Consider the following 26,201-nt stretch of genomic DNA (forward strand, 5'->3'; position numbering starts at 1 on the left):
CTTCTACTAATTAATTCAATTTTATCAATAAAATCTTTGTATTGTATCTCTGACAGGTTCACTTCTTTTATCCTTTGACTTTTATCCATGGAAACTTGAGCGTTATAATATCACTGGCTTAAGTATATTTGGGCATTGGACAAATAAATCTTCAGAAAGCTTGATCTTAATGTCAAAGCTTCTGTCTCCTTCCTCTGTCAGCTTTCTCCCATATTTTAAAAAACAGCTTTGGGTCAGATCCAGAGTGAAAGGAAATTACACAAAATATGAGTAAGCCGGGGCTCGTTAATTATTGCAGGGCTAATTACAGAGCCTGACAACCCTCCCTCCCTCCCGACACACACACACACACACACACACACACCTTTTTCATTCTTCACTCTTTTCTCCAGAAACTACCCAGCATATGGCTCTACGAGGTTCTCCAGCGGCAGGATGCCCCCTCCCCACATCCCCACATCCACACACCCACCCCACACATTCACACCACGCTCATTTACCTGGCATATGGATGTCTCTGGGTCACAAGTGGAAGAGTGCCCGCTGCACTGACACTGAACACAGCTGCCCATGCCGGTAGCGGTGGGCGCTCTGGACGCCGGAGCAGATGTTTGGGAGCCGGCGCGAAGGCGGTAGAAACCTGCTGCACACTCCTGCACGAGGAGACGCGGCAAGATAATGAAAGAGATAATGAGAGCAAAGATTTAGGAAAAGATTAAAAGACATTTGAAGATTTTGACTGAGCGTGCGTGTCCCTGAAATACACCCCTCCACACACACACACACACACACATCGTTATTCCCAATCGTTACTTTTCTAAGGGACTGTTGACCACTCTCTCTTTCACACACATACACTCAATTAAGAGTTATTCCCTTCAGTAAGTTTTGAGCGCGGACACACAAACCCGCACGCAGTCACGCACACACAAGCACGCAAGGTATGCTCTCCCTTCCTGTCTCTGTCTCTCCCGTTCAGTAATAATTAATGGAGTCCATTTAAAGAGCCATCTGTTCCCTCTACTAGCACTAAACGCCCGTTTAAAAATACTTTATTAACAACGACGGCAGCTACAAATAGAACGACCATCTGTCAGCCGAGCCCTCCGCGACCTGAACATTTCAAGTTTAGCTACCGATTTGCTTTTTGGCACTTTTTCAACCGTATCTGTAGTTTTTAAAATCATGTATATATATATATTTATATTTTTAATCAAGGCGATAGACACTGGCACGTCTCAACGCACCGAGCAACAAAGTGAAACAGAGGTTGAAAATACAGTTAAAAGTTCGCTTGTATTCCTTTGAGATTAACACAGTAATACCTAAACGACTTCCAGGCACCGGCCGCCCGGTGGAATTACCTCCGAACCTGACGCGTTCGCGTCCCTTAAGCCGCCTCCGGGGAAATCCTCATTAAACTAAAGACTCAAGTCTCTGCTGTATGATTTGCGCGGCTTTGGAGAAGGAGATCGACGCGGCTGAAAGTCAATTGCTTTTGACGAACTCACAAGCGAACGGAAGGAGATGTTCAGTGTGGCTTAATCCCGGATGAGCAAGGCGGAAATAAATAAATAAATAATAAATAAATAAATAAATAAATAAAATATGACAAAAAAAAAAAAAAAACAGCAGGAGAGAGTGAAAGGCGCTGCAGAGGCTTAAAACCCTGAACGAACGACAAATTGGAAACTCATTTGACACTATTGAAAACCAAGTCTGTGACCTCCACGTTTTAACTCATTCTCCCCGAGAGTGAAGGCAACACACAAATAGAATTCATTCTCCTGAGATCTCAAAGAGGGAGAGACTTTGCCTTACTCCAGTGGTTTCCATTTTTTATTTTTTTTCCAAATGCAGTACTTTGTTTGCTTGCGTTCTTTTTTTTCCTTTTGATGCCTTAGATATTTTATTAACTCTCTCGTGTTGTGTTTTTTACAGCTCAATTTCGAAATTTCATCCCACAATTTATCAAAAACAGACGTTCCAGAAATAAAGTGGTGCATTTTTAACATTCAATATTGTGAATGGTTTCCTTAGAAACACATATTTAACTACGTCCTGAAGTTCGTAATGTCGAACTATTTAGTGTGATATACAGTAGCTGGGCCTTTAATGAGTGTAATCACCCGACATTTTGAGTTCTTTATTCATTTTTTTATTTATTTTTTGAGAAAAATCATGTAAGAAACCCTTTAAGCAAACATTTATCAGGTATTAAGTTTCCCCACGTGCGCATGTATGGACACCCACCTCACAGGAGAGTCCAGAGTATCCAGCCGGACAGTCGCACTTTTCTATCTGATGAGCTTTCTCACTTTCTCTGGTGGGTCTGCCTTCTTCAGCCACTGTTAGACTGATCTCTGAAATACTGGGAGAGAGAACACAAGTATCATTAAATAGACCCCTTTTATGGTCTATGTCACTGTGACGTCACGTTAGCTGGAGGCAAAACAGAGGGAAGCTTGTGGTTTTGGGGGCCAAAACCGAAAAATCAAAAACACTAACTTGAAGTTTTATCAGATACAAGCCACTGCCAGTCGTAGACGACTTTGTTTGAATATGATTAAAAGAAAGGATTGGACTGAGATAATCATCAACAACTCTTTTTGCAGCGCACATTTGTGCATCAGGTGAGATTAACATCTAATAAATAATAATTTTCAGTCAGGGGTTTAAATTGTGACTGAAATAATGAATCATTATTTGGAGGATTCTTGATACATTCTAATGTTAACCGCAAGCTAACACAAAGCTAATGCAAGTATGTTTCAGGGGTGTCCAAGCAGAATTTGCATTTATTACGTTACCCTCCACCATTGTTCTACTTGTAATGTTTTTGTTTGGGTCGGTGAATTTAGTCCCATCAGTCAGACTTACAGTCAACTTTTTAAAATCTGAGTGTATTAGTATATTGTCTTAAATATACGTCTTCCTCGTCTATTGTTACCAAAACAGTCGGTTAATGTATGCTAACCTGCATTTACAAGCTACAGTGTTTTGCCTCCAGTTAAGCCCCGCCCCTCAAACAACGTCACACTGTTTACAAACTGTAAAGGGTTCTATAGAACAATGTAACAGACAAAACTTTACAGGTATTAGCCTTTGTTCTTCCCCTCGTTTACTATTTTATTAAACAATTAAAACAATTACATGTCAATTAAAAGAACATATTCATATTTTGATGCATAACACTGAATATCTAGACAGGGCTCGGATGATTATTTTCAGGCAATTATATTTTTTTTTCCCGCAGGAGAAAAAAGGTCTAAAGAGTCTTTTTATTATTACACCCTGAGATGCAAGTGAATGGTGAGGGTTTTCCCACAGCTTATTCTTTATTCAGCTATCTTGCTGCATATTTAATTGTGGGCCACGCTGGGTGGGAGTGCACGGAACTGTGTGTTTACCGGCTGTGTCTCATCAGGTTTCCGTGAGACGCTTTAATTAGGATGTAGTCCACGTAGAATAAAATGTCCATGAAGTCCTCCCGAGTCATAGATGTGCCATCTGCGTGCTTCCACTCGTGCTACGCACAGAGAAACAGTGTGTACAATGCTGACAAATCCATTTCACCAATTAGTGCAGTAACACCTGCTTGCACCGACTGACTTAAAACCAGCACCGCACATCCTGTTAATACGTCAGCCTCATGTAAAGCGTCACTGTACCTCTGTCATGTCGATCTCATGCCGGGTGAGCTGACCAATCTGGAGTCCAGGTATGTGACGCGTCATCACCATATTATGGTTGGGACCTCCCTTGATAATGACCTGAGGCTCGTAGGAGGAAGGACCGGTTTCCTCTCTGGCCTCGTAGTACACGGCATATTTCAGCTGTCCACCATACGCCGTGATCTAACAAGAGACATAGAGCGATTTTTATTTGGGATAATCGGTGGGATTTTTTCACATATAACAGCAGCATGGAGGCTTGCTTTTTTTGTCTTGTGCGCATGCAAGGACTTTCCAGGTCTACTAATGTCTTCAAAGTATTGTACTGAAGAACAGGAGGCAGTAAAGCACCAAGACGGACAGTACGTGCCAGCAAAGACTGCACACAAATAAACTTTAATAACTTAAATCAGGGTTGTCAAACTCATTTTAGTTCAGGGGCTTGATCTCAAGCAGGCTGGACTAGTGACATTATAGAATAATAACCTATAAATAACATATTTACATTATGATAATGGGTAATTAAAATTAAATTTAATTAACTTTTTATTTTTATTTTTTTAACAAAACATTTTATGAACAACCTTAAATTTCTTATAGACAAATAAGTACAATCTGGCCGGATTGCTGCCATCTACTTTTCAGTTCTGGGTCACTGTGTTGTGTTAAGTCTGCAGCTCTTACTAAAACAGTGAAAAATTAGGAACTGCACTTTCATTGACAAATTGCAGTTAATGTCTTCTATGTAATTTTCACACTTTGTTAATTTGTCCGGTGGGCCACTATGGACCACCTGGCGGACGGGTTTTGACCCCCAGGCCGCATGTTTGACACCCTTGACTTATATTGTCTTATAAGAGGAAAGAATCATTATAGTTGTTAAACCTTAAGAATAAACATTTACTGTACATACTTTACCGTTTACTGTTTAAAAATGCTGCAGAGTAGTGTAATGGCACAAATTTCCCCAAAAACACCAAATCATATATATCACAAAATATCACAATTAAAAAACAAACAAAAAAAAACATAGCTATGTTTCCTACCATAGAGCCTGTGAACTGATCCGGCAGTTTCCAGTAGTACGGTTCAGACAGAGTTGACGTGACCAGCTCTGAATGAGCCAGGATCTCCGGGTGCTGGAAGCTGACTCCCCTCCTCGTCTCCACGGCGTTGGACTTGTCCACCAGGGGGAGCACTGTCTGCTCTGGCTTCAGTGTTAGCTAAAAAAACACAACGATGACATTATTAATGTTCAGGTTAATCCCAGGAGCTTATCGCGATAACTTATTTATAACTGAAGAATATTCATACCGTCACCTGCACATGTTATATATCTAAATGCCAATTAACACACGCTCACATGCTCTAAACATTCGGTTCCTCGTTTCCGAATGAACCTGATCCAGGATCCACTCCCACCATCTTTTGACTTTACCAGACATCTGTTTCAAAAGGATTTCATCCGAGGACCCCGCTTTGTAACGGAAAATGTCAGTAACTTTGATCCTCTCCATTTTTTTCCTCTTCATTTATTTATTTTTCTTTTTCATCTGCGACGATTGATGAAATAACACGTAAAGATCAATTCTGTGCAAAGCTAGAACTGGTGAGAGGCACATTTGATTGAAACATAATTTGAGAATAGCCCACATGCTTTCCAAAGCTTTTCCAGGGTTTTTTCTCAAAGGAGGTTGAATTGCTGCATTAATTCAGGCTCTTTAAGATCTGTGGATACTCATATTATTGAACAGACAATGACCTTTACTCCTTGGCTGAATTGAAAAGTCCTTTATCTTTAACTGAACTCTGAAATCTAGTGTTTTTCATGCTACTTTCAGAAGATTTTTGACAACAGAAACGGGACTCAGGTAACGACTCAAAACATTTTTAGTTTGAAGACTGATTTTTAGTTGATATTTGTGTTAGTGGTGGAAGTCAGTTAGTGTCAATGTCTTTCCTTTCTGGGTATAACCTCAAACTGGTGGTGTCAGTGTTTCCCTTGCTGAGCAATATGAGAATAACAATTCTCAGTTTCTCTCTCTTTCCCATTTCACAGGTTGATATTTCAATATTACTTGAATAATATCATGGTTTATTATTGACTGTGGGTTGTGGTTGAGTGGACCGACTTAAAAATAGATTCATTTGCTCAAGCTCAAGATCTCCGTCGTCTCTCTCTGTTTCTCTGAAGCTGCAGTCCAGCATTGTTGATGTGTGGATGCTGTGTGAATAATATGGAAGGCATTATGGAGGGCTGCTTTCTGGTTGAGCAGACAATCTGAAATCTATTACTGTAGCTTGGCCCTGTAATAGAGAGGTGGTCGAACATTCAAATGAAAAACGGCTCATTGTTGTATTAAGTATCGCTTAGAATAAAGTCGACTCCAGATACGTACACGGAGTAACAGATTTATCGCTTTCAGTTTTGTTTTGTTTTGTTTTTTGAATGAATGAATAAAGTTAGTATCGGCAACAAAGGCACAAAAAGATTCAGCAGGTTGTATTATTGGGCTCAGAGTAAAGCCCAGCCTCAAACATCAAACTGACACCACAAGCAGGTAGTTGGTGAACATGGTGGAGCTCTTCATCCAGATTTATTATTCAAGCCTTGGCATGCCGTCAGAGATTAAATAGAGTGATTTCTCCTTCCCTTTCACCAAACTTTCAACAACCTGTAAACAAAGCTTGCTGAAAGGTCCCATATTATGCAAAACTCCCTTTATAAAGGTTTTCTAACAGTAATATGTGTCCCCGCAGCCTTTGTATGAGGCCCCAGAATTGAAAAAAATCTTTCACCTCCCTCACCTGCTTGATCCATTAACCCGCCCCCAAATATGAGATGAGCCCGCCCTCTACAATTATCGTGCGGCGCCATTTTTTCTCCTCACAAACCTTCGTAAACACACGTGGCAAAGGCACGAGCAAATCATGGTCGTTCCACTGTTGTTGGCTGCATCAACAAATGTTAGTTACCCTTACAGTTAGCGGAAGCTAGCGTTAGCTATATGCTAGTAACTGTAACAACACATACGAACAAACTATGTAACACATTTTAACTAACCATTCGGAAACATCCTGCTGCATCCTCTACGTAAATCTCTACGTAAATCAGCGTAAATCAACTGTAGTTATTAGCGCATGGTAACGCCAGCGAAAGCCACACCCTCTCCCCGAGAGGGGCGTGGAGTAGGCGTGGGCAGACACAGCTCATTAGCATTTAAAGGTACAGACACAGAAACAGCCAGTTCTCAGTAGAGCTCTCTAGATCTACTTTCTGACTGGCTGAAATTCAGAACTGAGGCCGAATTTGGGGTAATACACATTTAAAACAAAACAATGATGTCGGACCTCTGACACCTACATGAAATTTTTGAACAAATGTATAATGTGGGACCTTTAAGACTGGTTTGCTTGTTTAATGTGCCAAAAGCTGCAGTTCCTACAATGTCCACTTGGGGTTACAGCATTAAGCGAGCCGAACTCCACGTTAAATACAAAACTTTACACAAATAAACAGCTTGGTACAAAAACAGTTCTGGTCCTCATGGCTAATCTCCTCATTCCTGAGGACAATGTACAGGAGAAATCTTGTACAACTCCCCAGTTTATGTTATATTAATGTTTGAGTGGCAGGTCGGAGGACTCACATCATGCTAGATAAATACCTTGGTGTCACCTGCCCACCCCCGCTCCACTAAAACTCCACCTCCACCTGTACTAATTATACACTGAGGAGTGACAGTGATTATTTATTTAACTAACTGTATAGATTGGGGCTCCTGTGATCTCTGATTCACAGCTACCACTAGCTGTTTGTCTAGTTCTTCATTTGTAATATTTCATATCAGTGCCTGCATATCAGGATTACAAATGAAGGTCACAATAACTGTGTTACATTAATGCAGCTCTTCAAATAAACTTTCATTCAGTCGTAGTCGCATAGTTTTCTTCTCACATATTTTTTGTTTTGTGGTATTTTTGGAAAAATGTGTGTCTGCATCGACATGTGTTCCTCTCCTCAAATGTCCATGTAATCTCACGTAGTGTGAACGCATGTGTGCTGTGTTTGCTTTGTGTATGTGCATACTGTCTAGATAGAGTGACTGTGTGTATGTGTGTGGATTCGGTGTAATCTCACGATTCAGTGGTTCAGAGAAAATCTTTCCCTTTCCAATAAACTCTCAAATTTTTTTTTCCCCGGTGTTTCTCTCCATCCACCTTTCCCTCCTTCTCTCTCTCTGTCTCTCTCTGTCTCTCTGTGTCAACAATAAATGAAGTGAACGCTTGTTGTTCAAACGAAGCCTCTCACCACCCTCCGTCCTAAAAAACTCTATGGTTGCCACGGAAACCCCGGTTTATTGCCGATGGCAACCGTTTCCACGTTGAAGGGCCTTTATTAAAAAGACCCTGGCTCAGCCACTGACTGTCAACTCGGTAGATGCCTCCTGTCCGAGGGCGTCTATTACTCCCATAGGCCTCTGTTTCTGACTTCAAGCAGGTGTATGTAATTTTCATGCTTTGCTTGTATAACTGAAAATCGAATACCTTTGCTGTAACTTTTTTCCGACACAGTAAAAAGTGTGACGGTGTTGGAGAAGTTGCGCTCAGGACCAACTCTACAGAGGGCAACGCTAGTCTGTAGGTTCATTCACCACTTTGACCAGACTCCAAAATCTCAAGAGCGATTGTATAAAACGCTGTGAAATCTTTCCTGTAGTGCCGTCAGCGGGTTGAAGTGCGTGGTTAAAGCTGAAATGACGCACCAAGTCAAGCCTGTAATTGTCCACTCAGCAAAGCTTGTCATCAAATATTCAAATGAGCTCTGATTCATCCATAGGTAATGATTAATGATGAACATAGTATTTAGTGTACAAACAGTGGTAGGAGCATGAGTCAGTAGCATGCAGCCAGCTGTCACTGTCACATGTGTTGCCTCAGCGAGAAAGCTGGGGGTGCAGGTAACGTGTAAATAAAGTTCATCTTACAGGAAACTACTGGTCTACGCGTCGCAGGTATGATGGATCGTGGGTGAACAATGGTGCAGACCTGAAGCTGCTCTTAAGAGTCACTGGGGATGTGACAAATTACGCACGTTCGTTATATAACAATAGCCTAATAGCATAATTACCCAAGTCATATTTGAATGTTTTCAGAAAACAAGAAAAAAACTGATTTTTTTTAGCGAGCACACTGGTATTTTTATTAAGTCAAAAAATGACATAGGCAATTTTGACAATTATGCTATTAGACTAATTAGGCTGATGATAATGGAAACCTTTTTATTTGTGGAATGGAAAGACAATTTTCCAAAAGCACTCTCTTGTAGGCTCCTGCGTCAACTTGACGGCATAGATACTGCGACAGCACAGAGGACACACACTCTAATGCCGTAGTTAACACATTAGGGCTGGCGTTTCGATCTAGGTTTCTCTTCTATATGTCTAGTAAATTACTCGTCACAGAGTTTCATGTGAGTGCAGCTTCTCTCAAGTCTGTGTGCGTCAGGAGCTTCTCCATCACCACCTGTAGTTAAAGGTGGATATGGACAGAGTTTGGCTCTCAGATCTTAGCATCACAGCAGCATCGCACAGATGGCACTGATGCTGCCGCTGAAATGCGTCTGTACTCGGAAGAGAAGACAATTACACGGGATGCAGACTCACTTCTGTGGTGGAAAACGAATGAGCCAACATTTCCCTCTCTGAGCAATTTTTATATTTATTATTACATTTTTCCTTTTGTTTATTTATTTTGCTCAACTGACTACTGTTTCTGACTTTATTTTCCAGTGTTGCCGTGTTATATTTTTGTTACATTGTTCCTTTTTCTTATTTTGCAGTAATGAGTAATTACATTTAGTAAAAGGGGAATTTTATTTAAACTTTATACTGTTAAATAGTTTTATATTGTGATTAGTTAAACAAAAACGTCTTATTTGCCTAAATATTTGTCCTATATTTTATCATAATCATAATCAACCAACTAAAGGCAAAATTACAAAGTTATTCAATGATCATGACATTTCAAGAAAAAGTATCGGTATTAGCGATACTAAGCCTGTATTTACAGTTTTCAAACTGATTGTTTTGGATTTGTGTGATTTGTATGACTCATGTTCTACAAAACTTTCAGTCGCCATTGGTGAAAGTGAAGCAGGTAGTGGAAACAAATGTAGCCTGACTTACAAAAAAGACACACATCAGTGCTGGCTACGTGCATAGATTATGGCGTCTATGTCCCACAGTACTTTAAATGAGCCTTCAGTCCCAGACATTGATTTTATTTATAGCGCACAACAGAGGCTGAAAACCCAAACTGTGTCACAGATAAGAGGTGAAATTAAATAGCTTACGTCTTGCATTCGTCAAACATTTCAAAAGGCAATAGGAGGAGCTGTTGCTTCATTTCACTGTTTTTCACAAAAAAAGCTAGGTTTCATGTAGTCGTTTGAAAGATAATTAAACAGTGACAGAAAAGGAGTAAAACAATTAAAGTGTGTGTACTCACCCACATCCTGATGAGTCCTTGTGCCTCAGTGCAGGAGTGCGTCAGTCCGTAACAGTAACACTTGCTGCAGCCCAGCGGGTTTCGCACCGACAGCCCGAACATATCTGGTTTACAGCGATCACAGTTGTCTCCCGCCACGTTTTCCTAAAATGAGATGAAGAAAGATCTTGACTGCATGCTTTAAATTAAGACATGTATTTAGGAATTCCCCTAAATCAGGGCACTTGAGATTCACTGACTTGATCTAAGACACAAAAAGTAGATTGTGCTAAAGGTTTTCTTTCAAGACATTCAAACATTAACATAATTTTGATTTTTGCAAAATAACTTTAGAGGCATAATTTGTTCCTTGCATCAGTTACCAAGCCCTATAAATAAGATCCAGGTGTTAAACCAAGGTGAATAGCTTCCATTAATTATTGTTATATTGGATTTTTAAGTTAATGAAATGCATCCAGGCACTTTTCAGTTTCCACCAGGGTGGCATTGAGAGTCCCAGTGGACTGAATGTTTATGAGTAAATAAGCAGAGAGCTGACTGGTTTTAAAATGGAATTGTGGACAGGACTCTGTGTTAGGCCTCCTCTCTGCAAAGATGTAGGAGCTTACAGTGCTGTCAACATAATGTCATCCAATTAATGGTGAGTTCTGTCAAAAAGTTCTGCAGATTAGTGAGCGGGAACAACAGAAGAAGGTGAAAGTGGAGTGAGGAACCGAGGACTTCAGTATTCTACATCTTTGCTATTAAGTGTTATTATTAAGGCTATTATTAATGAAAACCCTATAATTAAATGGTCAAATGTGTCTCTATTATTTAATTTATTGTTTAGTTTACAAAGTTTCACAAAATCCAGGCTCATCCAGGCGCCACAGACTCACATAAATTACATGTTAACTCTTTGTCCGTATGCCTATTTTTCTGCCTCCTGTGTTAAAATGACATATAATAATAACACATTTTGGCACCATATGTGCCATTTGACCTTTCTCTATGGAGGACAGTCTGAAAAACTAATTTAGTTTCACTGATATATGTCTAAATACAACAGTTTTGACTCATTCACCTGTCTGTAAAAGGACGTCTTCGGTGAAACTCAAAGGAGAATATCTCGACAACCAATCAATTAATGACTGACACCTCCATCGACCAATCAGAGTCTAGAGAATCAAAGTCATGCCCAAATTTACCGTAGCAACCACCAATGACCAACCAGAATGAAGTAAACACAAAGATCGCACATGGTCAGCGACCCTACACTCCAACCTAGAGGCCTCTTCCTCTTCATGTAAACAAACCGTTGCGCCATGATTCATTTCGGACTGACGCAGAGTCATAGGAGAAGCCATTAGCAGCATTTTTTGGAGATAGAATATAACTTTTAATCACAAAACAGCAAAGGTAAGACATACTTTATGATTTTGCAAATGTTATGTTCGCGACTCTTTGGCTTCTAGCTCTCTGAGTTTTTGTCGCTCAGTGAAGAGACAGACCTTGTTGTAATCAGCATGATCTCTGCTCTCATATGGCATCATTTACTGTGTCTTTCTTGAAGTGGTGAGGTTAGTAGAAGTAAATGCAATGAAATGTTGGCCGTATTTGTGTTTTCGTCACGTTCACATACAATTGCTTGGGGCTTTATTTGTGTTTTGTTTAGTTGGCGAAACCTGATAGAGGTGTTTAGATGAGGTTCTCCCTGTCATTTTTGTGTATTACATATTCAGTCCAAAGTCTTATCCAGTAGGAGTCCAAATTGTGTTTACGTTACAAAGAAACTGATTCAAGATTCTTTAAAATACAGGACTGAAATTCTCGGTGCATGGGGCCCACTCGACTTCACATGTCCAAATATGTACGTTATCAAGTGTGTAATCCCGATGCTGCTCCCGTACAGTCACACATATAAAGACATACAGGCAGGTAACCATACAGAAAAAATAACAGATGAAGAAGAGACAGATGACAGAACGACGATGTTCTGTTGACTGGCAGCCAACCTCCTACCTGTTCAGAGAAGAAGATGACAGCCACTGATCTACAGGTGCTGGCCAGTAAATTAGAATATCATCAAAAAGTTGAATTATTTCAGTAATTCCATTCAAAAGGTGAAACTTGTATACTGTATTCATGCAATGCACACAGACCGATGTATTTCCAATGTTTATTTCTTTTAATTTTGATATTTATAAGTGACAACTAATGAAAACTCCAAATTTGGCATCTCAAAAAATTAGAATATTGAAAAGGCCAATGAAAAAAATGTTTTTTTTTAGAAATGTTGGCCAACTGAAAAGAATGAACATGAAAAGCATGCGCATGTATAGCACTCAATACTTAGTCGGGGCTCCTTGCCTCAGTCACTGCATTAATGCGGCGTGGCATGGACTCGATCAGTCTGTGGCACTGCTCAGGTGTTATGAGAGCCCAGGTTGCTCTGATAGTCGTCTTCAGCTCCTCTGCATTGTTGGGTCTAGCGCATTGCATCTTCCGCTTCACAATACCCCATAGATTTTCTATGGGGTTAAGGTCAGGCGAGTTTGCTGGCCAATCAAGGACAGGGATACCATGGTCCTTGAACCAGGTACTGGTGGTTTTGGCACTGTGTGCAGGTGCCAAGTCCTGTTGAAAAGTGAAATCTGCATCTCCATAAAGTTGGTCAGCAGCAGGAAGCATGAAGTGCTCTAAAACTTCCTGGTAGACAGCTGCATTGACCTTGGACCTCAGGAAACAGAGTGGGCCAACACCGGCAGATGACATGGCACCCCACACCATCACTGACGGTGGAAACTTTACACTGGATCTCATGCAACGTGGATTCTGTGCTTCTCCGCTCTTCCTCCAGACTCTGGGTCCTTGATTTCCAAAGGAAATGCAAAATTTGCTTTCATCAGAAAACATAACTTTGGACCACTCAGCAGCAGTCCAGTCCTTTTTATCCTTGGCCCAGGCGAGACGCTTCTTACGCTGTTTCTTGTTCAAGAGTGGCTTGACACACGGAATGCGACAGCTGAATCCCATGTCTTTCATGCGTCTCTTCGTGGTGGTTCTTGAAGCGCTGACTCCAGCTGCAGTCCACTCTTTGTGGATCTCCCCCACATTTTTGAATGGGTTTGTTGTCACAATTCTCTGCAGGGTGCGGTTATCCCTAGAGCTTGTACACTTTTTTCTACCACATTTTTTCCGTCCCTTCACCTGTCTGTTAATGTGCTTGGACACAGAGCTCTGCGAACAGCCAGCTTCTTTAGCAATCAACTTTTGTGTCTTGCCCTCCTTGTACAAGGTGTCAATGGTCGTCTTTTGGACAACTGTTAAGTCAGAAATCTTCCCCATGATTGTGGAGCCTTCAGAACAAGACTGAGGAACCTTTTAAAGGCCTTTGCAGGTGTTTTGAGTTAATCAGCTGATTAGTGTGGCACCAGGTGTCTTCTATATTGAGCCTTTTCAGAATATTCTAATTTTCTGAGATACTGAATTTGGTGTTTTCATTAGCTGTCAGTTGTAATAATAAAAATGAAAATGAATAAACACTTGAAATATATCACTATGTGTGGAAGGAAAGTATACAGTATACAAGTTTCACCTTTTGAATGGAATTACTGAAATAATTCAACTTTTTGATGATATTCTAATTTACTGGCCAGCACCTGTAAGGCCTCGTTACAGGCCGCGAATCTGGGGTGTGTGTACGGAACCCATAAAGTGTTGGCTTAGCATTTTCCCACGTGGCATAATGCGATCAGCAAGTGACAGAAGAGAGAAAAAACGAAGGTGCCGCCAGTCTGAGCTGGTCTGCACAAATACTGTATGTGTAAACATGTCTTACAGCAAGCTATTGATGAGAGGCAGGAAAATGTGATAATGATCAGCTTGTCACAGGGAGGCGACAAATAGACGCTTTATACGCCCGTATGAACTGCAGGTAAGTGTGTTTGGGGAGTTGAACAGTTCCACATTTGTCAAACCTGTCTACAAACTGAATTTAGAGCAGATTACACCGATCGGCCATAACATTAAAACCACTGACAGGCGAAATTAATAATATTTAAGTCATCTAGTGATAATTCAGTGTTCTGATGGGAAACTTTTGGACTTGTCGTTCATTCATGTGGATGTTACTTAGACATGTAGCACCAACCTAGACCAGACCAGGCATACATATTTATAAGCTATACTATATGGTCTGTGATAATGTTTTGCTGCAGCAGATGGTCCTGAGCAACCTTAAATTGGGTATGTAAGATCATTTTTCTCAAAATACGATCATTTTAAGCTTCTGGTACGATTATTTGTCATTTCCCATCTTGCAACACTGGTACTGTCTATGGTTTGGAGGAACAAGAGAGACCTACACAATATTAGGAAGGTGGTCATAATGTTATGCCTGATTGGTGTGTATGTTTAAGTAAATAACAGTTCACCAGTTCAGTTGCTGGTTTAGTTACAGCACAGAAACACTGTAGTGATGAGTATTCACCAAAGACTCAAGTCCTGAAGATCCATCAAGCAGGATTAAGGAAGTCACACTGTTTGCAGTGAAAATCAAGTCAAAGTCAAGTTCTTTTCACTCGCACTGAGGAAAAATAGATTACAATGGGAATGTACAAAGTCTAATAATAAGACAAGAATGACATGGTTTGCAGGTCATTATAATGCATTTTCAGATGTCTTTTTCTATTCAGTATTTTTCAGACTTCCATTAAATCTATTATCATTTCAGACATTTTGCACTATAGTCTGTTAATAAATTGCATAGGGTAAGTCATGGAGTGGGTACTGTATGCGAATGTATGCATATATCTGTCTGTCCGTGCCAGTATATGGAGTCCGTCACACGGAGACGCTACGTAACACTCAGCCCTGTGGCATTTACTGGAATAATTACACACATACGGTATACAATAAGACACAAACATAAGCAGGCTCTCAAAAGAGGAAAGGACAGAGTAAAAGCATTCAAAGTAGTTTTGTTTTCTTAATGTGCACTGACATTTAAAGTCTGAACTATTATCTCTGGTAGGATTCAGAATAACAAATACCACACTGTTCTGAAAAGCCGATTTCCTGAAAGCCTTGAGCGTCAGCAGTCACCGTGCTACTTATTTTACTTAAAATAAAACAAACAAAATAAAGGGCTTCTTTAACCCCACGTGCGGAAGGCGTGCGAGCGTTTTTACCTTGCAGCTGCATTTTCCCGTCCGGTCGGCACATCCGCACACTCCTCTCTCCAGGTCGCAGGTCAGGCTGTCCGATCCCGCGATGCTGCACTCGCACCGGATGCACTGTGGGAATATGTGGATGCAGACAAGTTTCTGGTTATCAACAGCACAACAGTTATTAGAATGTGTCCTGGCTTTGTGCTTCGTCAGGCCATTAAACCCCACTCCAGAATTCAAAAAGATATTTTTTTTTTATTCAGCTATCTTTTCATTTCACATGAAGTGTCTCTGCTAGGCTTCTGTCAGCACATTAGCGAACAAATCCTTCTATTGGGGCTTTTTACGCTCAAAAAATCCATAATAACAGCGGCGCCATGTCTAGGAAAATCTCTCCACCTTGTTCAAGTTGAGCCACAAAGACTCTCGAGCCCCTAATGACTGAAGCCAACGGGGATTCTCTCTCCGAGCCTCTTTCTTTTATCTCAGCGAGAAAAATAAAAGCACACTTTACACCGACCGCTTTCATAATCTGCATCGTTTACCTGGGGGAAGTCTCTGTGTCCAATCTGACATTCATTGCACTTCTCTCCTCGGAAGGAGTCGTGGCAGGAGCAGCAGCCCGTGTTCACGTTGCATTGCTGGGTCACTGAGCCGATCACGCTGCAGCCACACTCCTGTATGTATGCACGCACACACACAAAAACAAAAAAAAAACACTCAGCGATTACAACATCAAACAGAAACAGTTCTGTCATGCAAAAGGCAAACATTTGCACTAATGACATTTATACCGTTTGTTTACTGAGTTTGGTTCCATTTTTGCTTGTGTGCATTTGTTTGCAGTGTTTTGTTCATCAAAGTTTTATTGTAATGTTAAACAAAAGTAAGAATGCTTTCATAACAGAATAACTGCACAACACGAGACAATTATTAGGCTTCTCACTGAATGAAAAACATTGAACGCAAACCATATGTATTTGCTTTGTTAAGTACGGAAGAGGATAAGGGCCACTGGGAAAAAAAAATGTAGTTAGCACAAACATTTTTTTGAGTTCCGACTTTAATGTTAGAATTCTGACCTTTTTCAGAATTTTGACATTTTTCCCTTTTGCAGAATTCAATTTTTTTTTTGTTTTGTTTTTTCAGAATTCTTACTTTGTTCTCAAAATTCTGATTTTAATCTTGGAATTCAGATTTTTTTTTCAGAATTCTAACTTTTTTCTTAAATTTCTGATTTTGATCTCGGAATTCTGATTTATTTATTTTTTTCTCAGAATTCTGACTTTTTTCTCAGTATTCTTATTGCATTTTTTTTTTATTAATCCTCTTCTGTAGTTAGGCTATAAATGACACTAAATAAAGAGCTGTTCGGGAGCCGAAAGACACAGCTTTTAGTTTTTAGGAGCTGTGGCAAAAGAGTCGACTCCAAGAAAATGAGCTGAACTTCCCATCACTAGATTGCACCATGAATACTGTCACATCAGTTTTATTTGACTCCAGTGAGGTGAAAAATGAGCTTGCATGTCCGAAGTTCACAACACATGATCATAACTGAGTTTTAAATGAGGGGCGTGCCACTCTGGACATAGGAATTTGCATGACTTGAGGGCATGAGGTCACAAACCGGTGAACAGGAAGCTGTTTGTTTCTCCATCTTCTTTATGTGTTTCGTTTAAAAATAGAGCTAGGGATGCCTCACTCATGATAAGCCCAGTTATAGGCTTTTTTTTTACTGTGACACGTCTTTAAGATCATCGCTGTCCCAAATATTCTTCTCTGGTTTAATTAGTTAAACTGATTCTTACTGTACCTTCATGTTTTATAGTCTTACCGCTAAGAGCCTGTTGGTGCGTCTAATAGTTTCACTTTTGTGGTTTTCACTTGGCTCTTTGGTTCAGTAGCTTCAGTGCAGAACAATTCATTTTAAAACCATTCAAAGTTGTGTTAGAAGCAGTACGCGGGAAAATGTAAAAATTGCAGACGACGAACACAAGGGAATAAAGAGAAAAGGCTGTGTAAACAAGGGCGATGATACTCGGGGAGCAGGGAAGAGAAGAAAGTCAGGAGAGATGAAAAGGAGCTGAAAATAGAGAACTACTGCAAACGACACACAGGGAAAAGCAGAATTCAGATTCAGGCCGACGTCTGTGTAAATGGTGAAAGAAAATAAATTAGTGTATTAGGAAAAAGTGCTCATGTGTTAAGTTACTACGAGGGTTAGTGAAAAACTATATAAGTTTATTAAAAGTATTATAATTTAGCTACTTTTAGCATCTTTCCATCATTACTAGATTTGCCATTTGTTTTTTACTTTAACCCACTCCGTGCACAAGTTTGCACCAATGTTGACTTCGGACGCAGAGTTCAGGCCCTACCTTGCATCCAGTTACGATGTCGTGGCCCCAGTGGTAGGGGGCACAGCGGTCGCACCTCTCACCGATAGTGTTTGGAGGACAGATACACTGCCCTGTGCTGGCATCACAGTTGTTCCCCACGTGACTGCACTCGCAGGCTGAAAGAAGAGGAAAAAGCGATGCAAAGATATCTTAGTTTGGAATAAATTAAAAAAAAAAGATAAATCGGTGCGATTCTTTTGTGTTTCAGTGGAACTGTAAAGGCTGATTTAATGAGCTTGAGGATTCAGTTATATATTTATATAGTTTATTGTCAGAAACCACCATCTTTAAAGACCCAGACTCCAGAATTGCCCATTTCACTTAATTCATTCCCTTGCTGGAAACCACATTTGCACACTGTGAATCATCATACTTGCAATTTGGATTAAAATTCTTAGAATACACACGAGGAATTTAGGTTTACTGGTAAGAGTCACCTCTTCTTGGCTGTGAACTGTGTTTGCCATCATCAACACATTATATAAGGAGCACTGAAGGAACATCTATTAATAGACGCATTTGGGCGATGTGATGTGCTTAAATCTAATTCTGTGTGGCCAAAAGTTTGCAAACGTCTATCGCCCGGCTTGTCAAGGATGATGAAGTAGATGATAAGTCCTGCTCAAAAGTCAATATCTGGCCCAACAATCACACAGAAAATTTAATTCTACCTATTTATATATGGACTTCTTTTTTTTTTTTGGACTTTCCGGGACCTTATTTACCAATGTTGATGACTCATCCTGGACTCGGGGGCGTTTACTAATGGTCTGCGGTGCCGGTTCAGGCCATTGGAGCAAACCAAGGAGAACAGACTGATCTTGTTGGGAGAGGGGGGGGCCTTGTTAGCTCCCTATTTTATTACAGGAAATATGCTTCTTCATAGGGAGATTAAAAACTAAATGAAGTGCGAATGTTTTCAGGTCGTGGTTTCCTAATGTTAATAAGCTACTTATCGTATATGGCTTAGGGCCCGGTGAGTTCACATAAGTTCAAGTTATGATTTTCATTGTTATTTTTGCTTCAAAATGACACTGCTGATAATAAAGAATATATATGTGGGACACGTGGCGCTAAAACACATCCTCTTTAACAGAAATTGTTCTATTTCTGTGTCACACACTGAAATGCTTGCAAGAAAAAAGCTTGACCTTTCATAAGACGTGATAATACAGGTGTTTAAATCGCAGCTGGTTTAACCTTAAGTCACTACTATGGGAACAGGACGGCTGGACAATGTGGAAAACGAATGTAGGGTACGGATCATGGATGAGAGTCTCCAAACAAAATGTACAATGTCCAGTTACAACAAAGTTCAATTAATTTGATCTGAACAAATGCAAAGAGGCCGGTGGACAGACGTCCACTGCAGTACAGGTCAATCAGTGCGTCCTTTACAGTATCGACGGCCCTTATGTCAAAATGCATTTTCCAATAAATTTTTTGCTCACATTCTCCAAAACAACCTCTTCTATAAACATCGTGGTCATATAATATTTACTGGCTGCTTGCTTATTCACGAGCCAAGAATCATAAAAACATCTTTAAGCTCCATAATTTATTGGTCATGTCGTTGTTATTCTGCGCGTTCAACCTTCACAGACGTTCACATCAATCAGCGGCTCGGTTCACCCGCGCAACTTTCCCTCTTCCTGCTGCCTTCTTGTAGATATTAAATTCTTTAATTGGATCCCTATTACTTCCTTCCTCCTGTCTTTCATTCGTCCCTGCCATTGTGTACTTGTACAGATTAGGGAATTAGTTACCTATATATCAAACATCAGACTGACTTTTAAAGATCGATTTTATGCCGATGAGGCATAACATTATGACCGCCAAAGCAGTGGGATTAAAGTCTTCACTGGAAGCAGCTGTGAATCTCTATGAATATAAAAGGTTTGCACATTGAGTCTGAGGTGTTTCATATTCTGCTCTGTTGAAAATTTGCAGGACGAGACAAAAATTGAGACATGAAGCGGCTTTTAGAAAACACGAGTCCATCAAATCCTGAGTGAGAGACAAAGAAGTCAGATTGCTCGAGGCCCGATTGTGTAGGTCTCCTATGTGCGTCCAAAACAGTTGCGACTCATCAGAGAATGGACATGGACCTTCTGAGGGTGTCGTGTGGTGTCCTCTGGGGATCATCCCACAGATACTTGATCAGTTTGGGATCAAGTGCAGGGAGATTGTTAAGGCCGATCGGTGTAATGTCAGTATACAGCAAAAGAAGGAGCCATTTTTAACTTTGTGCCATATTTGAATGGTGTTTTTTGCTAATTACATGTGCACGAAAAGAATTTTCTGAAAACATGTGCAAACCACTTTAAGTACAGCATTTTGTGCGTCATTCTTTTAATTTTAAATTAGAAATGAAGTATAATTTGTACTTACGTGTGCAGCCGCCCTCCTGGAAGTTGAAGAACCCTCGCCCGCATCGGTCACATTTGGGTCCGGAGACGCCCGGCTGACACCGACACTGGCCCGTCTCGTCGCAGTCGAACGACTTGGAACCAAACGAGTTGCAGTGACACGGGACGCACACTCCTGTGGCGTTGTGGTGAGTCTGAGGCTGGTGAAACAATGGACACACCGGTGCAGAGGCGTCAGTAAAAAAATAAATAAATAAATAAAATAAAATAGAAGAAGAGTGTTACAAGAGTCGCACACAAACAGGTTATGCTGACATAAGCTCCAGTGGGGATCTGACACTCTGAAAGTGCATCCTAATAAAACACAGTCCATGCAGGATGCTTCACTACACCAGACACTAAAATCCACAAAATGCTCTTTAAAGGACAGCCGAAAATCTTGAACATCGTCATTTTCCAAAAGCTACTGACATTTAAAACGACAATTTTCGGCGTAAACATACATCCTGGTTCACCTCGGGGCGACATTCTCCAATCAAGTCTCACCAGAATGAAGCGACTTGTGTTAAAATGTGTTAAAAGTCTCTAATCCATAGGTCTTAAAGAGGGGGTCCACAACCCCTAGAGGGTCCATGGGGGTGTTGCAGGGGGTCGCAAACCCTTTGGTTGATTAGACATTTTCTATATATATATACTTTTTTTTAAATTTTCCCCTCATAAATTTAAATTTATGAGGGGTACTGTACTGTAATTGGCCGAGAGCCTATTCAGTCACCAGGTGAAATCCCAAAAGCACACTGCAAAATTAGCAGAGTAGAAGCTAACAGTGCATGGTGCATTATATATAGGTATGGCGCTTGCATGGCCACCCTACTGTACGTGTCTGAGATAAAAAAAAAACAATATCTGAACACCTGCACCACAAAGTTTAACAGAAACACACCCATGCCACTCCAAACACAGCACCGTCACCCGCGTGCAGCGCGCGTTACCCCCGTCTTAGGCTTGTAAGCGCCCCTGGGACAACCCCCCGAGCGCGAAAACCCGCCCCATCTCTGCTGCACGACGTCCACGGGGACGCGCTCCACGGGCCGCCGCGTCTCCCGCCTCTCGTAGCTCTGCCGGCGCAGGTCGCAGCGGCGGCCCACGAAGCCGGGCCGGCAGATGCAGCGGCCCTCGACGTCGCAGCGCTGGGACATGGATCCGTGGCGGCTGCAGCGACAGGGCATACACTCCTGAAGCTCCGCGTCCCACCAGCAGTTAGGCTGGACGGAGACGGTGGAGGTACGGGGGGAGGAGGTAGCAGGGGACAAATAAAATGAAGGGAACTCATTTGAACATAGAAAAACTTTCAACACATTTTGTTATTTTTTGCATAAATCAAATATAAAGTGCATAAAACTTAAACAATAACATGTAATAACTGGTAATTCCCTGTTTTTCCTACCATGAGTGGGAGTGATGCCACCAAAAATTCAAGAAAAAAGTTCTCTTAGGTTAGACAAAGATACATAAACATCAAGAAAACATTTCATTTTCAAGAAGCCACGATATAAAGCACCAGAAGCAGAAAGTATGAATAAAATGCCAATAGTAAATGCCGTATAACTGTCATTTATGATATTAATGTCCATCCATTTGGGCGAATTTTACACTTATGTTTATCTGAGATTAAGACCTGTAACCTCAGTACAATGAATCACTTTAAGGTGAATTGTCTGAATCGAAGTGAAGTTATGTGGGATGTTCATCAACGTAGTGGTAGGATCAAACATAAACTCTCTTTGGAGGATATTTTAGTTTTAAAGGTGCAAGTCACGCCAGCTTTCATCATAATATGAAAACTATTTTTTCTTATCTCGGTAAAAATGTTTTTATTTCTCAAGAAGAAAAAAAACAGCTGTAAATGACTGAAAAAATCATCGGTTTCTAACAAAATAAGAACACGTTGTGTGTGTTGGTTTGTTTCTTGCACGGGGCCGAATTAGTTCCAGGTACTTAGACGTCACTGTGTGTGATTTAGAGTACTGCGATTTTTACCTAACAGGACCTCAAACAACCTGAGAAAGACTAAATAAAATAAACATATGAGCAGTCAAAAGTGTAATCGAATACAAAACTCGTACAAAAGACCTTTCACAATGACACGGCATTGAGTGGAAGAAGTGGAAATCCATCAACACGTGTTGGAAGTGTCTATATAACATAGAAAACTCACCATGCACTCGTCACACTGTCGTCCCACTGAGTTCTCTCTGCACTGGCACTGCCCGTTCTCCTTGTTGCAGACGTCAGACAGAGAAGCATTGCTGTGGCACTGGCAGGCTGCAGAGAGGAGATTGACACACATTTAACGACGACAGCAACACAAATTTCGGGTGTGTTTACTCCACACTACAGAGCTCAGATCCCGCTTAAGGACTTCTTCCGGATTAGCCGTTAATATCCTTTTTCAATATCCTGCTCGATGCACTTTACAGAAAATCTCCTATTACCAGAATAGATTCTTCAGCCTAGTGAGCAGAACTTAGCTCTGCCTGTTAGCTTTTTAGCATCGAGAGGAAATGAGTTATGACAAAAGGAAGAGAAGAAAACAACCACAGTTCTGTTTTCTGGAAAACGTAAAATAAAATGGAATAATTGAAGCTTATTACTGCTTCAAATTCAACTCAACACTCACAACAATACATTTATTGCAGGTCCAAGTAATTCAACATGCATGGAAAGCCCAGCTGTTCATTGAGATGTGTACTTTCTAAATGTTCTGATTCAGAGACCTGGCATTCATCTATAAAATAAGAATGAAACCTCCTTTGCTTCAAATCCAACAGGCTGCTGATGGGAACACATTTTATTGATGTAGAAATGCGTGAAGAAGAGTTTTAAAACCATTACATGTGTACTGTATGTTTTAAAACAATAAATGATCGATTAGCACGATAATCAACTGCAAGGAATAATAATTAATAAACGGCTGCTCGGCTCTAACAGAAACATCCAAACAGACTGTATGTAAATATGGGCACGTTCCCTCTTCCTTGGATTGGCTAAGTTAGCGCTATTTTCCCAGGGATATGGACGGCGCCATCATGTGGCTTTGTAGCCAGAGTTTGATCAGTACGGTTTGAGAGTGGATAACTAATATACATAAAAATAGTCGAATCAACCGAAGATTTTGCGACCCCCTGCAGTACCTCCGCGGACCCCCTAGGGGTCAAGGACGCCCTTTTGAAGACCTATGGTTTAAACTAAACTTGTGGTGCAGCTTATGGCCTTTAAATCAAAGCAAACTTTATTTATACAGCACTTTTCATACACACACACTACACAGGCACACACACGCCCACACTCACACTCATATACACACTAAAAGTAGCTGACGAAACATGGCAGGACACGAGGCTTGAGACAAGGATGCTTTTTTAAAACTAATGCTTAAATCCCTTCAGAGGAACACACACCTATATATACAGAGACAAAACAAAGAGGAAAAAAAGACGACACACATGCACACGCCAATCAGCCCCTTAGATATACAATTAAAAGCCTGAACATCACAGCTTCCATCTGGTGGATGGGCTGTCAGAAGCCCACATCCCTACACACACACACAAACACACACACACACACACACACACAAAACCATATACACCGTCTGAAATCAGCAGCTCACATCTCACAGCCTGTTTAACGTCCTGGTTCTTCCCTCCTCTTAGATGTAAAAGAGACAGAAGGACGGACCCGACTGTGGGATGGGAAAGTGGAAGAGGGGTACAACAGATGTCTACACACAAGAAGCCTACACATGCTACATAATGTATATATATATATATTGATTTCTGCTTCACACGCGTTTGCGGAAAAAGGCACACATGCCCTCCTACACACAAACCCACTACACCGCATGCATGCAGATGTACAAACACGCTCGATTAAACGTGCAAGAAAACACGTTGTATAGTTTGCTTGTCTCCGCTTGGCACACACACACACACACACACACACACACACTGTCTCTCCCGCAGTCTCTCACCCCCCTAGCCTCACCCTTCGAGGACCATCTGGACCCTGTTCTGTCAGTCGCTCCGACGCAAAACCTTGTGGGATGAAATGTTACTTTTTTTTGTGTTTTTATTTTCCGTGCTCACCATGGAGACGCCGTTTTGAACTTATAAAACACATTATGTCGTGTTACTCAACAATCACGTCAACAAGCTGTAGGAGTAGTTGCCGTGCATCTGCCATGTGCCGCGTGTATATGCGTGCGCGTCGCACGCTCACAGGCAAACACGTTAAATCCCAACCCGTTGTCTCTTTTAGCACCATTTCAGAGTTAGCTGTGTGCAGGCGCGCTGACACATTGTCTCCATTTGTAGACGGCATAGATAGTGCACAGTGATTTACTTCTGAAAATCACAATGAATTCCCAGAAAAGGAGAAAAAAAACATAATTTCTGTATTATTACATTCCATATATTGCGTGCTTGTCATATTATACGGTGCAGATGATTCCATAAGGGTTTTTTCTTGCATTGCATATAATAGCTGAACAGGTTCACGTAAATGACTCATTTTTTTTTTGTTTGCATCATAAACATGTTGACGAGAGGCCTTGAGAAGTGAGGGACTGCTTGAATATCGTGTGGAAAATAAATAAACTAAAAATGATTCCATACTGGGAATCGCAAACGAGGGGGAGACAATACAGGGGGGATCGCAAATCTTTGGTTGATTATATATATATATATATATATATATATATATATATATATCTTTCCTGTTATCCTGTTTTGTTTTGCTTTTTCCAGTACTAGATGCTTCCCAAACTCATGGACTTTGTCCTCTGTAGCTATTCTAGATACCACTTTTCTTTCATTTGGATTTTCTCTGACGTTCCTTCCTTCCCAACAACTGAACATAACATGTCAGGAGATGCCAGTAAAATCATACAGGACCTTTGGTCATGTGACGGTTTTCAGGGTTAAGTCGTCTGAATGATGACCTTTCAGAATCTACAATTATTGCAATTATTCTTCAACACAACAGCGTTCAAAAATGGACACTTGAATATACATCAGTATTGTATTAACCACTTAAATGACGGAAACCTTCTTTAAAAAAAATAAAATAAAATAAAAAAAAAAAAAAACATTATTTGACATGTATTTTAATGTTTAAGTTCAGCCCCAGGTCCCATCCACTAACATGCTGCAGTCAGTCACCAGGGGGAGCTCTACTTGCTTTGGCTTCACTTCAGAGGAGCAGTTCTGTGGTCCATGCGCATACTGTATGTCTATGGCGGCAACGTAGTAGGAATCTATGACTAATAAATTATTATCTGGCATAAAATCAACAGCGTTCGATAATAATCATTATTGAAGTATGATACACTGGACATATACATTATATTATGATATAAAAAATAAAATGTACCATGGTTTTACTTTACTTTGCTCTTGTAGGTAGAGTACTACATTTTACCAGTTCTTTAGGTCCATTTGTCTTATGAAAATAGTCAGAGCTCCCTGACTCGACAGTCCATTACGAGTGGGAAAATTAAAGTTGTGAGTTTTCCCAAAGATCCCTCAAAGAGTTCATCGATGAGCTGTTCAAAGCATCTATGAAAGTTTCATTAAGTGTCAGACACACAGGAAGCATAATTACATTATTGAATTACTACATATCCACTTTGTTCCAGTAATTGGACAAATGTTTGACAGAGCAATCCACACATCTTTTCGACAACTTTCAAATGACTTTTTCCCTCCCTGTGAGAAATAGACAGAGGTGTTAATTTTCTTGAATTTATTCCTTGGATGAATTGCTTCGTGGTTAAGTTTGCAAAAAAGAAAAGAAAAGAAAAAAAAATCAAACCAATTTTCTGAGGAAATTAGACACAAAATGGCTGCAGCCAAGATGGCTTCAGATTGGGACTCTTACATCAAACAAAAAAAATTTTTTACAGTCTAATAGCGCACAAATGGACTCGGCCTGAACTCTCCTCTCCACTCGATAAAATTCATTAAGAGTGAGAGCGATAGGGGAGAGGGAAGCAGACAGGGAGAGAGTTGTTGTGTTTTAATAATTCTTGGTGGTCTT

The 26,201-nt window shown here is 40.6% G+C and overlaps 1 protein-coding gene across 8 annotated transcripts in view; it reads right to left on the reverse strand.

The window, feature by feature from the left end:
* lama2 (laminin, alpha 2) overlaps nt 1-26,201 on the reverse strand; it is a 213,214-nt gene that overhangs the window by 70,597 nt on the left and 116,416 nt on the right. For 5 of the 8 annotated variants that reach the window (XM_047573377.1, XM_047573378.1, XM_047573375.1 and 2 more), the window contains exons 22-33: nt 22,321-22,427; nt 21,095-21,367; nt 20,125-20,302; nt 17,713-17,849; nt 15,880-16,011; nt 15,356-15,460; nt 10,185-10,328; nt 4,721-4,897; nt 3,672-3,857; nt 3,411-3,529; nt 2,254-2,371; nt 501-653 (exon numbers count right to left, since the gene is read on the reverse strand). In XM_047573377.1, the coding sequence (XP_047429333.1) occupies nt 501-653; nt 2,254-2,371; nt 3,411-3,529; nt 3,672-3,857; nt 4,721-4,897; nt 10,185-10,328; nt 15,356-15,460; nt 15,880-16,011; nt 17,713-17,849; nt 20,125-20,302; nt 21,095-21,367; nt 22,321-22,427 (1,829 nt within the window). The remainder of the gene's footprint in view (nt 1-500; nt 654-2,253; nt 2,372-3,410; nt 3,530-3,671; nt 3,858-4,720; nt 4,898-10,184; nt 10,329-15,355; nt 15,461-15,879; nt 16,012-17,712; nt 17,850-20,124; nt 20,303-21,094; nt 21,368-22,320; nt 22,428-26,201) is intronic. The other 3 variants (XM_047573380.1, XM_047573379.1, XM_047573381.1) reach the window with 1 other exon arrangement.

Source organism: Mugil cephalus, chromosome 21, assembly GCF_022458985.1.
Source record: "Mugil cephalus isolate CIBA_MC_2020 chromosome 21, CIBA_Mcephalus_1.1, whole genome shotgun sequence".
Taxonomy (NCBI): domain Eukaryota; kingdom Metazoa; phylum Chordata; class Actinopteri; order Mugiliformes; family Mugilidae; genus Mugil; species Mugil cephalus.